Raw genomic sequence first — 13,090 nt, 5'->3', positions numbered from 1 at the left:
TGAGGCTCTCAGCTCCTCAGGCAGGAAAAATCCTAGGAAAGGGTTTTTCATAAAATATCATGGCTACACCCTGGGGTGCGGGAAGAACCTTTCCGTGATGTCCACCTAAACCCTACAGCTGTTACAGCTCCAGCCGTTCCCTTGGGTCCTGTCCCTGGTCATACAGAGCAGGGATCAAGGCCTGCCCCTCCTCTTCCCCTCATGAGGAGGCTGCAGAACTGCTGTGAGCTCTGACCTCAGTCTGCTCTTCCCCAGCTGAACAGACCAAGTGCCCTCAGCTGTTCCTTGTGCAGCTTTCTCTTCAGGCCCTTCACATCTTCATGTCCCTCCTTTGGATGCTCTCGAACAGCTTTAGATCTTTCTTACATGGTGGCACCCAAAACCACACACAATATTTAAAGTGAAGCCAACCCAGCCCAGAGCAGAGTGGGACAATCCCCTCACTGGCTCTGTCACCGATGCTAGGATGGGTAAGATCATGATGGAAAAGGATTTTTGGCATGCTTGTCAAGCTCTGAAAGCTTTGCAAGAGCTTTCCTTCAAGAAAGAGCTCCATCTCTTTCTACCCATTTGCAGGAGAAATGTGGGGAGCGCCTGTGTTATCCCTGTGCTGCCTCAAGTGGAAGCTGGAGGCCAATCCAGGAGAACCAAGGCCTCTCAGAACGTGTGTAGTTTATAATTACAATTACTAAATACCTCCCCAAATCCTACAGACATCACACATTCACCTGTGTATTCAGATATGCTTCCTAAATAAAGCCCTCTGAGGAGGAAAACTGGGAAAATAATAATTTCCCAACCTCATCACTTCAGAGGGATTACACTGTATGAAATTAGTACCTCGGCAATGAGTGACCTCTCACAGTTATTTTTCTCCAGAAAGTGACTTTAAACAAAAGTATCATGTGTCACTTTTAAGCTTAGAAACTTATTTTTTAAAATAAAATTAAAACATTTTTAAAAATGTGGTAGGACTTTTGATTTCAGAGTAATGCAATTCACTGTATTTCTATAAAGCATTTTTCCCCCTCTAAAATAAAAAATAGACCAGTTGTCTACAATATACATATACTTTTAAGATATCACAAAGCCTTTTACTTAAACCTAGAGGTAAATCTGAAATCTTTTGCAGAACCCTAGGTATTCTGAGATTCTATAAATTAATTATTTGCTTACTATTTATGCAGAAACCTGTAAGATACCCCTGTAATTTAAAAATGTTAATTTCTTATCTTTGCAGCAATACTAATGATACTGCTTTCATTAAAAATTACCATCATAAAATCATAGATTCATAGAGTATCCTGAGCTGGAAGGCACCCACAAGGATCGCTGAAGCTCTGCACAGGACATTCTCAAGACTCACACATCTTAATTCTACTTCTCCAAAGAAATTTAAATAATGGCTAATGCAATAAAAATATCATATGGAATTGGTCGCAGATGGTACAATGGACTGAATTATCTTCTTTCTGTTTATTTTCAGTTCCTCACAACAGGTATGTCACAACCAAATGCAAACATTTGTACATCAAACAACAAAAAAATGCCAACCATTATTACCTTAGGCTGGACTCTTTTATTTCTTCTCACTTGTAAACAAGAGTTACTGAAAAAGCTGAAATCACAGCAGCTCTCGCTGCTCCGTTCTTGCTTTTCCCATAATGACAAAGCTCCATGTTTTAAATCAGTCTCCATTAAATTGTTCTCTTTGTCATTTAAACCTGACACTGCAGTTAATCTGATCCAACCTGTGCCCCTCTGTGAATAAAAGCTTGGGCTGACTGATGATTTTTAGGGAGAGCTGGCTGGAATCAAGTCCCAGGTTGTTTTACCATGATCCCCAGCAATGACACAAACCAAACTGAGCTGAACTGGGAAGCTGATGCTCTGTGAAATCTTTGAGGACTTTACACCAGCACAACATGTTTGTCAATTAGACTCAGCAGTATTGCAAACCCATCCCTTGGGGTGCCTCATTTGTTTTGCTTTCCTTCCTTCTGTTTTTTAATTCTTTTTCAAAGACACAGCTGCAGCTTAACTCACTGCTCTGAACATGAACTGTCTAATGAGGGTAAATCCAAGGTAATTCCCAGTGTTATTGAGAATCCAAGCAGTGCCCCTGAGCACTCAGAACTCTTGACGATCATGGAATGAGCATTTCTAGGTAGTCTTGTCTCTGTTTACACCCCAATCTTCTATGGACCCCTTAGATATTCCATCAGCAAAATGCCTGCAGCTGGAGCAGCCTCAGCTTGGAATATTAAAGGAACAGACCTTGGTGGTCTTTTATTCAATTATTCCTGACAGACTTCATGGGGAAATATCTAATGCTTAGTTTCAATTCCTTATTTTCTTTACTTTTCTTGTGAGAATAATAAAGCAATTAATATTTTTTTAATGCAGAAAAGATGCAGATAGAAATTTTATTAAAGTGAAAGAAAAATGTTTTAAAAATAGAGGACCGATTAAAACAAATTAAAACAATAAAGCCACAGTGAGTTTGGAATTTAAAAAAATATATAAAAGAGATCTTTAAATCAGCTTTTCTTTTTTAATCATGGCATCATAGATTGGCCTGGGTTGGAAGGCACCTAAAAAATCATCCAGTTCCACCCCCCTGCCAGGGGCAGGGATATCTGCCACTATCCCAGGTTGCTCAGAGCCCCATCCAGCCTGCCCTTGGACACTTCCAGGGATGGGGCAGCCACAGCTTCTCTGGGCAGCCTGTGCCAAGGCCTCACCACCCTCACAGGGAACAATTTTTTCCCAATATTCAATCTAAACCTGCTCTCTGTCAGTGTGAAGCCATTCCTCATCCTGTCTCCCCTGGCCCTTGTCAAGAGCATCTCTCCATCTTTCCTGTGGGCTCCCTTCAATGAGGTCACCCCAAAAAAAAACAGAGGAAAACTTTCTATTGACATGAAAGTGCCAGTGAGCCATTTAATAGAAAAGGCATATGACAAATGTAATTAGAAGGACTGGATAAATACAGGAAGGAACTTCAGCACTATAAATGAGCTGCCTAATTGTTACCAGAAAAAGGAAAAAAAATCAAACAACACAAACAATAACAAAAAAAGGAAGTCTTTGTCTTCCCAACATTTTGAATTGGGCCCGTGAAAGAAATCACTTATCTCTCCAAACCTCACTTCACTTATAACTTCAGTCATCACAACTGCAATTATATGGCTCCTATTTATAAAAAAAAAAAAAAAAAAAAAAAAGGACACTACTATCCATAGGTTTTTGAACAGAATAAAAACAGATATAATTATTACATGGAAATATGCAAAGGCAGGATGCAACTTCCCAGGACATCCCTGTGCCTACATTTTCCTCTAGACCAGCTCTGAGTGTTTTGGATGATTCTGTGTTCTTTTAAGGGCTGTGAAGCCCAGGGATCTTGTTTAGGGAGGCTGGATGGCCTTCTGATGTAATCTACTTTCAGCTCTTGCAAGATGTCTACAAAAGCCAATTTTCAGGAGCGCTGCAGGCACTTGGGCATATCAGGAATGCAGGTGCATGCCTGTTGCAGTGGCTGGCTGCTGTCCACTTCTTCCCATCCCCCAGGCAGTGGAGAGTGCTGAAAACCCCTGGGATTCAGGCTGCTGTCTGCATTTCACATGCTGTGTACTCAGATATGTCTTGAACAATGTGCTTGGCCTCCTTTTCTCCAGGCTGAACACCCCCACTCACTCCTCACAGGACTCACTCTTTAAGTATCTATCTCAGTATCTACATATGCTGAATTTTAATACAGTAATCTCAATATATTGATGATAAACGGGCCAAAAAGTCCATGCCTGGCACATGTGCATTGCTGTCTTTAATTAAATCGTAGATTTCAGGTATATATTTTGCCTCTCTTTGGGGAGGAGGAATTTGTCAGAAATCATCCCCCAGTGGTGTTTCAGGAGAAATATGTATTTATTAAAAGAGCTTTCATATTATTTGTAGAAAACATTTTAATAGTACTCTGCTAATGTGCATTATAAATTCTCAGAATATTAGGGAGATTTCAAAGGAGAACTGTTTCATACACATTACTGTACAAAGAATAATTACAATTAGAGGATCTCAAGCAGTGGCTTCAAATCTAAACAATTCTGTGACAGAGATATTGCAGCATCACTCTTACCACACCAGCCATGTGTTTTCAGGAATATTACCACAGCCTTGTCTTGCTCATTGCACAACAACACTCACTTTACACCCTTTGTAAGACCTCTCCGCATGTTCAGCTACAGAGTGCAAACTAATGTCATCATCAGGACAGTAGTAAATCATATCACATGCTAACAAATGCAGAATTTGCTCATAAATCCATTTTTTTTTCCTTTGCACAGAAGAAATGAAGAGTCTACAGAGGAGCTACTGGCAGTATGTGTGGGTAACATGTTTCAGGAATGATATGGATGAAAATTTGGGAGTTAGGCAGTGTTCCCACTTAGGAACAGGCTGTGATGTGTGGAGGACAGAATGCTTCCCATCAACTTCAATAACACTCTTCCCCACTCTTTTGGGAGCAGCTGGAAAAATCTGCCTCCAAATTTCTTTGGCAAGAAAGATGAATCAAAGCAAATGAGGAAAGGGGAAGGAGAAGCTGATCTCAGACAAGCTCCAAACGGGATATAGCTCAGTAGAGAATGTGTTCTCCGTTATCACTTATTATTGCAACCTCACTGGGGCTAGTGAAGGTACAGAGCACAAAGGTGATGGATGAGAATCAGACTTGATTCCATACACAACCCCCCACCCAAATCATAGGTGGAAAACACATCTCCTACTGGCCATGATTCTTCTTAAAATGTTCACTTCCAAACTATTCAGTGCTACCTATCTCTCTTGCTGCTTTGAATGTCCCCAGGATCTTTGGCAGCTCTCCACATTTGCAGTTCCTTTTCAGGTAGCCTAACTGCAGCCAACTCTGGGTAAATATATATCATCTGTCTTCAATTTATGGGCAAGATTCAGCCTTCCCAGAACAGGCTTTGTGCAGGTGGAAGCGCAGGTGGAATGAGTGGGAGCACCAGAACCCATCCACGTGGTAGGAGAATGAGCTTAAAAGAGTTTCAGTTAATGATCTTTCTCCCAAGAAAAACAGCTGGCCTGCCTTCCCAAAACCTGGCAGTAGCTTCGTGGTTACATCTCCACAGCCACATGAACACAGCCAAAGGGAACATTTTTTACAAGGGAATTGAGTTCTACCTAAAATCACTGCAGGACTTCAGATGTTCTCAGAGATTATTTACAATGGCATGGAGTGACAAGACATGGGGGAAAGACTTAAAATTGAAAGAGAGTAGGTTTAGATTGCATATTATGAAGAAATTCTTCCCTGTGAGGATAGTGATGTGTATTAAAACTCTGTATCCATGTGTATGAGGACACAGCAGGTTCATCATAATACCCAAAGAATCATAGAATCTTGGAATGGCAGGGGTTGGAAGGGTCCTTAAAGCCCATCCAGTTCTACTCCCCAGCCATGGGCAGGGACACCTTTCAATATCTCAGCTTGCTCAGAGCCTCATCCAGCCTGGCCTTGGACACTTCCAGGAATGGGGCAGCCACAGCTTCTCTGGACAACCTGTGCCTAACCACCATGACAGGGATAGTGACTCCACCACCTTCCTGTGCAGCCCATTCCAATGTCCAATCATCTCGAGTTTCCTGCTGTCGGGATGACCCAAGAGTCCCTTTTTCCCAGCCCAATGGCCGAAGAGTCAGGATTCTTCAGCTCTGATTCACAAGGTTGTTTATTATCTGTTATCTAAAATATTTTCTCTCACACCTGCAGAGGTCTGATCTGCAGGTCTGTCAAGGGCACACTGCACTGCCCTGAGGCAGAGCTATCTCTTTATACTGAAAACTATGTGGACTTTAATTACAGCTATTTCCCAATACCTATCACCTATGTTAGACTGTCTACTTCTACTCTAGACCAATCTAAATGTGCCACCATGACCAAGAAGATGGAGGCTAGAAAGAAGAAGGAAGAAGGACAGGGAACGCCCAAATTCCTCCATCTTGGGACTCCAAACCCCCGTTCGAAAACTTCAAAATTCTACTTTCCACCCTGTGACAACTACTATTATGCCACTTAAACTTTTGTGACTTCTAATTCTTCATACAAAGTTGGTAATTTGCTCCATGGGTTAAGATCAAAATCCCAAGTGTCTTTGGCTTCCTGCCAGGGTCTCTGAGCCTCTGCCAGGATCTCCAAGCCCCTACCAGGGGCACAAGCCATCCAGGGCACCCAGAGGGATGTCCTGGGTTCCAACATCTCCCCCTTCTGTTTGCACCAAAAACAGGTCTTTGGCAGCCTTATTCAAGGCTTGCCACATGCACTGAAAAATGCATGGCACAAGGAGCAGAAGTCCCACTAAAATGTAAAAAGCTACCATCTAACAAAAAATCTACAACATCCCTGATTCCCACACCCATGAAGAAACCCAAAGTCCACAATCTTCTGTGGGCGAAGCACAAGGGTTGGAATCTCTGCGCAGTCCACACTGTGTGTCTTCTTTGCTTGTGGAGTGGTCAGCGTTTTCTTGCACTTGATAGAGTTTTACATTCTTCACTGAAATTCACCTGGACTTTGCACCTGCTAAAACACAAACAAATCCCACATCCCCACAGGGGCTGAAGGATTTTCTCAAAATCCTGGAGGTGAAGAATGGGTCCTGGTTCCATTTTGCAATGTTACATAGAGAAATGTAAGATAACAGTAATTATGAATTGAATTAGATAATACACATAATCAATAACACATACAAGATTATACAATTACTAAACACTACAACACTGAACTGTCATCCCAGATTCTGCAACAGCTGATAAACCTTAAAACAACAGAAAACTGGAGAAATCATGTCTGGATTCATGTTTCTCCAAACTCCCTCTGAAAATAGGCTCAGCCATCATAGATGGTCAAATTGCCAAGTCAAAAAGACTTGAATATTTTTGTGCAGAAAACATCTGGGTTGATTGTCAATCACTCCATCCAAATAAAGTTAGAACTTGGTGAGAGCCCAAACTCTAATTGGTGGGTATCACTTGACACATTTTTTAAACAATACTCTTAAAAACAACAGTTATAAACAAGAAACCTCAGGGTTACAAACCAATAGAACCATCTAACAACCGAATCCCTTCCAAAGTCTCTGTCAGGATAGAGATCCCCCAAACACACAAACTTCTTGAATTTTATACTGGAATACTTCTGTAATAATAATTAAAAGAACCCAAGACTGGCAATCTGGATTAAAAAAAACCTCAGAAATATAGTAGTTAGGAAATAAAAACCAGGATCCTGAAGACACACGTGACTTGCAGGTGATCGCACAAAGAGATAGGAAAACACATGAAAGCCGGCTGCAAATGCTACAACAACACACCCAACAACAATTCTCAACGCAAAAATCTGAAAACTCACAACACAAAATCAACTCATCAACAAGAAGTGTTTGAAGGGGTTAAGACAACCTGCCCAAAGCATTAACAACAATCACCAACTATCAGCATTCCTTACCAAAACCAAAAATAACAAAGGTTATAAACTCAATACTAGCAATCCCTAGAACTCTGAACCACTAGGGAATCAATTGATGACTCCACAAACAGGATCTGATTGACACTTCCAAAATGCTCTGTCTTCTGAGACACCCTGGGTAATTGAATCATTACTAATACTTTCATCTTTACATGACACTTTGTCTCCCTGGGAATAATTTTTCACAATAGAAGATTTCTATCTATATCATATTTGGAATTATATTCATTTGCATGGGGTTCTCTTTTTTTTTTTCTGCATCTTGGGCAAAGACTTGCTGCTTTCTCACTTTTCAGATGAAGATTCTGGATAGTTCTTTTTCCACATGTCCATGTCTTCTGCATCTGAAGCATGGCCCTGTAGCAAATGCTGTTGCCATCGCTTCTGTGCAACTGGCCTGTGGAAGAGCTGGGTGAAGTGCCCCACATAACATCTGGTGCATTTTCTGTGGAGTTGCCCTGTTAAAAAACTGGATAAAGCACTGTGAGGGTTCTCAGAAATTTCCCATCTTGTCCTTGAAGAAGTTTCCTGATCTCTTTTTTTTTCCCCAAACGCCTGCTCGGAGCGCCGCGATGCGCTGGCTGCTGTGGTTGCCTGGCAACCGTGACAGGGTGTTGCCTTGGAGAACCGCTCCGCCCTGACCAGGCCCCGTGCTGCCTGTGTCACCACGGGCGTGTGGCCGTCTCTGCCCCGACCAGGCCCCGTCTCCGCCCGCTCTGGCACAGGCTCAGCCTGCACTATCTCGGGGGTGGGGAAAGGAACGCCCCTGCCCTGGCCGCGCCCCGCCTGCACCGGCTCTGGGGCAGCCGCGCCCTCGGGAACGCCTCCCTCCAGCCCGGGATTGACACTCGCGCTGCCCGGGTGCCATTCGAGCTCCACCCCGCCCGGACACGCGCAGCTCCGACGTCGTTTGGTGTTTGCTGTGCCTGGCTCTCGGCCTGGGCTCGCCTCCCTGGCTCCGTGCCAACACCCGCACTCGGCGGGAGCATCTCCCGCACCCGTGGGACGGGAGAAAACCTTCCCCGCTCCACTTCTGGGGTTTGCGTCATCAACGCGCGTCTGCCGCATCCCGCTGCCGCCGCGGCGGCTCCCGCGGTCCCGCGCTCCGCTCCGCCCGGCCCGGCCCCACAGGGCCCTGCCTCCGCCCCCGCCCCGACAGCTTTCGTGGGACTGGCAGAGGTGTCTGTGGAGACCCTGAGGGTGATGACGACGACCCCCCCCCCACCTTTTTCGTGGGAGTCGTTTGTGCTCTTCCTAACTTGCTAGGAGTAACCCTGTCCTGCTGCTGGCAGGGCGATTTGTGCTGCCTGCTGATGGCAGGTACCCCCGCGGCATTCCGCGAAATCGTCTCCAGCATTGTTCCCGCCTGAGCCAAAAGTCTAAAGGCCGTTTTATCTTTCCCTGTTGGTAAATGATAAAAGTGTCCATTAATCTCCCTGAGTTGTTCCTGGGAATAAACTTTCCCCATGTTCTCAGTTTCCCGGTTCTTACCAAAAGCTGAGTCACTTTCAAAGCCGGTCCGGGGTTTTCCTGGTCACTGGCTATTGGAACCCAGGACATCTCTCTGGGTGCCCTGGATGGCTTGTGCCCCTGGTAGGGGCTTGGAGATCCTGGCAGAGGCTCAGAGACCCTGGCAGGAAGCCAAAGACACTTGGGATTTTGATCTTAACCCATGGAGCAAATTACCAACTTTGTATGAAGAATTAGAAGTCACAAAAGTTTAAGTGGCATAATAGTAGTTGTCACAGGGTGGAAAGTAGAATTTTGAAGTTTTCGAACGGGGGTTTGGAGTCCCAAGATGGAGGAATTTGGGCGTTCCCTGTCCTTCTTCCTTCTTCTTTCTAGCCTCCATCTTCTTGGTCATGGTGGCACATTTAGATTGGTCTAGAGTAGAAGTAGACAGTCTAACATAGGTGATAGGTATTGGGAAATAGCTGTAAATAAAGTCCACATAGTTTTCAGTATAAAGAGATAGCTCTGCCTCAGGGCAGTGCAGTGTGCCCTTGACAGACCTGCAGATCAGACTTCTGCGGATCTGAGAGAAAATATTTGGGATAATAGATAATAAACAACCTTGTGAACCAAAGAATCCTGACTCTTTCTTTGACTACCGGGCTGGGAAAAAAGAACTCTCGGGTCATCCCGAAAGCAAGAAAACCTGAGAACTGGCCAGCAGCTCCACCTATGGTGGAGAACATCCAGGGCCCTTTGGTTGTCCTCCTTCCAGGTCAATTTTGAAGTAAGTTGCCTTGGCAAGTTGTCTGCTTTGAAATTTTTCCTCGGTGGTGTGCCTCTTCCTGGGCTGTTCAGTGGTCTGGGTCTCTGCTTCTGCGGATCTGAGAGAAAATATTTGGGATAATAGATAATAAACAACCTTGTGAACCAAAGAATCCTGACTCTTTCTTTGACTACCGGGCTGGGAAAAAAGAACTCTCGGGTCATCCCGAAAGCAAGAAAACCTGAGAACTGGCCAGCAGCTCATAGGTGGAGAACATCCAGGGCCCTTTGGTTGTCCTCCTTCCAGGTCAATTTTGAAGTAAGTTGCCTTGGCAAGTTGTCTGCTTTGAAATTTTTCCTCGGTGGTGTGCCTCTTCCTGGGCTGTTCAGTGGTCTGGGTCTCTGGCTGGATCCTTCTCTGACCAGTTCCCAGCAGTGCCTCCAATTCTCGAGTTTCCTGCTGTCGGGATGACCCAACAGTCCCTTTTTCCCAGCCCGATGGCCGAAGAGTCAGGATTCTTCAGCTCTGATTCACAAGGTTGTTTATTATCTGTTATCTAAAATATTTTCTCTCACACCTGCAGAGGTCTGATCTGCAGGTCTGTCAAGGGCACACTGCACTGTCCTGAGGCAGAGCTATCTCTTTATACTGAAAACTATGTGGACTTTAATTACAGCTATTTCCCAATACCTATCACCTATGTTAGACTGTCTACTTCTACTCTAGACCAATCTAAATGTGCCACCATGACCAAGAAGATGGAGGCTAGAAAGAAGAAGGAAGAAGGACAGGGAACGCCCAAATTCCTCCATCTTGGGACTCCAAACCCCCGTTTGAAAACTTCAAAATTCTACTTTCCACCCTGTGACAACTACTATTATGCCACTTAAACTTTTGTGACTTCTAATTCTTCATACAAAGTTGGTAATTTGCTCCATGGGTTAAGATCAAAATCCCAAGTGTCTTTGGCTTCCTGCCAGGATCTCCACGCCCCTACCAGGGGCACAAGCCATCCAGGGCACCCAGAGGGATGTCCTGGGTTCCGACACAATCACCCTTTCTGTGAAGAAATTCTTCCTGAAAACTGGCTAATTGCTGTGTATTTTCAATTCAGGGAAGCACCATAGCATTCGAAGTTCCTGGGGAGTTCCATTTATGCCTCTATCTTCTGGCATCTATGCAGCTCTCCTAACTTTGTTGTCCTGAATGCATCTCTTTTCCTCACTTAGATATGTTGAGGAAGATCAAGGAATCACAGAAATAAAGCATAAGGCTGGAAGGGACCAGTACATCATCTTGTCCCACCTCCCTGTTCTGCAGGACCGTCCCAGAGCACAGGGCACAGGATTGCCTCCAGATGGTTGTGGAATATCCTCAGTGAGGAGACTCCACACCCTCTCTGGACAATCTGTTCAGTGCTTGGTCACTGCCCAGGACAGAAGTTCTGCCTCCTGCCCAGGTGGAACCTCCTGGGATCAGTCCCTGCCCGTTCCTCTGGTGCCATTGCTGGGCCCCTGGAGCAGAGCCTGGGCCTGCTCAGAGCCCTCCCTGCAGACAGGGACACCCACGGCTGAGGGCCCCTCTCAGCTGGGGCTCCTCAGGAAGCTGGACAGCCCCAGCTCCCTCAGCCTTTCCCTGCCAGAGATGCTCCAGGCCCTAAATCATCTCTGCATCCTCCACTGGCCCTGCTCCAGGAGCTCCATGTCCCTTCTGTGCTGAGGAGCTCAGGACTGGACACAGCACTGCAGATGTGCCTTGCAGGGCTGAGTAAGATTTGCCCATTCTTACATTTTTGACTTACTGTTCCTTATGAAATCATGACAGAGACTCAGAAGCAGCTGTGAACCCCACTCACAAAGTGCATCAACTTGACTTTTACCCAGGAAGGGGCTAACTTATGCTCAAGAAAAATTATATCAAATACCTGGAGAAGAACTTCTAATTTTTGTACGTAAAAGCTTATCACTGAATTAAATAATGCAAGAAATACCTACTAACATTATAAGTCACTGATCTGTGAAAATGTATTAGAGTGAGGCTGTGTTGTTGATAATACTTGACAAAAGTTATTTAAGGCTTATTAAATTCCGTTTTGTTTTTCTGTTCTTGATACTATGCTCACACTTGTCATCTGACCCTTTGACATGCAAACACTTTGCAAATACACGTGATAGCCACATAGCTCCACTGCACTGGAATGACAGTTTGATGTTATTATGCCCTCTAATGTTCACTTCCTACATAGCTACAGACTTAACATTCTAAAAAATATGCACCTATCTACTAACCTTTATGCTGGGATGGGGTTGACAACGTATTTCTGAAAGAACGTCCTGATTATAACTCTTTGGAATCTTCAGCTTAATGAATCCTGCAAAGATAATAAAATGAAAGCAAGACTTACACAGATTTACTGGAAGTTAAAAAAAAAGTGTAACAAATCTCTCATCTGTTCAAGAAGGCAAACAGAAAGAGAATCTGCTCTACAAGATGGTCTGTCATCAAGCAGATAAATATCATCTGGGTTTCAATCAGTTCTATTTCTCATGATTTCTTTGTACATTGGAGTATTGTAAATGTTCCCAAGGGCTGTCAGTATGAAAAAGAATTTGGAGAAGGAATTGAGATGTCTGAGCATTAAACAGAGCTTTAATACACTAAGGACCATGTAGATTCTTTTACAGTCGAGGCCAGTTAAGTCCTTCCATGCTCTTATTCAGCTGAGGCTAGAAAAAACTAACCTTTAAATTTTGAGTTACATTCAATAACAATTAAAAAAAAAAACAAATAATGGGGGAAATACAAAATGCAATAAAAAGAAATTTCAGCTTTTTAGTATCCCAAATATACAGGAAAAACTCATGGTCCAAGTCTTCATTTAAATGTACACAAGTGTTATAAATATTGGGGGTGTGAAGACAGATTCAGCACAGCAGAAACAGCCTCGACCCAAAAAAGGGTTTTTTTTCATCACAGCTTTTTGGCTTCTTCTCAAGAGAACAATGTCACACCTGAGTGGAGACAGAACAGAAATTCTTTGTAAGCAGCAGGACGAAGTGTTTTAAATGCAAAGAGCAGGGTTTTGTTCAGAGGGTCACCAGAAGTGGTAACATCCTGTTTTCATCTTTGTGGTTTGCACTGATACGCTTCGAGTCTGTTGGGTTAACGAAAGTTGGGAGAATGAAAGTGATCTGACATGAAAGGCAGAATAAATTTATCTGCTCAGAGCAAATTACACCCAACTCCTCTACTAAAAATTAAATAGCAGTTTATGGAATTCCTGATGCAACTGATCTCAGGAAATGGCATTTGGGCAG

General features: G+C 43.9%; 1 protein-coding gene across 5 annotated transcripts in view; it reads right to left on the bottom strand.

Annotated features, from left to right (window-relative positions):
- Positions 1 to 5,741: 5,741 nt before the first annotated feature.
- RAD51AP1 (RAD51 associated protein 1) overlaps positions 5,742 to 13,090 on the bottom strand; it is a 14,902-nt gene continuing 7,553 nt past the window's right edge. For 2 of the 5 annotated variants that reach the window (XR_005627329.1, XR_005627330.1), the window contains exons 10-11: positions 12,062 to 12,144; positions 5,742 to 8,956 (exon numbers count right to left, since the gene is read on the bottom strand). Coding sequence is in view for 1 of the 5 variants with exons in the window: in XM_039707875.1 (XP_039563809.1) it covers positions 7,841 to 8,623 (783 nt within the window). In the remaining 4 variants the exon portion in view is untranslated. Of the gene's footprint in view, positions 8,957 to 9,046; positions 9,121 to 12,061; positions 12,145 to 12,447; positions 12,785 to 13,090 lie in introns of those variants that run through there. The other 3 variants (XR_005627331.1, XR_005627332.1, XM_039707875.1) reach the window with 2 other exon arrangements.

The sequence above is a fragment of the Passer montanus genome, unplaced genomic scaffold (genome assembly GCF_014805655.1).
Source record: "Passer montanus isolate IOZ18808 unplaced genomic scaffold, ASM1480565v1 scaffold20, whole genome shotgun sequence".
NCBI lineage: Eukaryota > Metazoa > Chordata > Aves > Passeriformes > Passeridae > Passer > Passer montanus.
Note: the sequence above shows the minus strand (reverse complement) of the source record. Positions and strands in the feature narration are given on the sequence as shown.